This window comes from Penaeus monodon, chromosome 32 (assembly GCF_015228065.2).
Source record: "Penaeus monodon isolate SGIC_2016 chromosome 32, NSTDA_Pmon_1, whole genome shotgun sequence".
Taxonomy (NCBI): Eukaryota; Metazoa; Arthropoda; class Malacostraca; order Decapoda; family Penaeidae; genus Penaeus; species Penaeus monodon.
In genome coordinates, this window is record NC_051417.1 from 32,162,659 (window position 1) to 32,162,943 (window position 285).

The 285-nt window shown below is 50.2% G+C and overlaps 1 protein-coding gene across 1 annotated transcript in view; it reads right to left on the reverse strand.

Moving 5' to 3' along the window:
• Positions 1 to 285, reverse strand: part of LOC119593819 — a gene marked incomplete in the record, with an annotated part of 10,957 nt that overhangs the window by 1,841 nt on the left and 8,831 nt on the right. The window contains 1 exon segment of the mRNA XM_037942849.1: positions 115 to 216. Coding sequence (XP_037798777.1) covers positions 115 to 216 — 102 coding nt within the window.

Here is a 285-nt window from a genome sequence, read left to right on the forward strand (position 1 = left end):
ACCCCTCTCCCTCAGTCTCTTCCATCCCACAAAGATAAAACGGATAATCGAACCATCAAACCAATAATAATAAAAAAACGCCACAATTCACACCAAACACAGCAGGTCACGTACCTCCCACTCTGACCCAGCAGCGTCGAGGTTCAAGTAACTCACAGCTGTCTTGGAGTGGCCCAGCCTCGCCACGACGGCAGGGTATGTGAAGAGATTCCACGTCTGTTGCAGGAAGAGACGAGGGCGTGGGTAATGGGCGGGGTACTGAAATGTTTACTGTTTACTTATGGC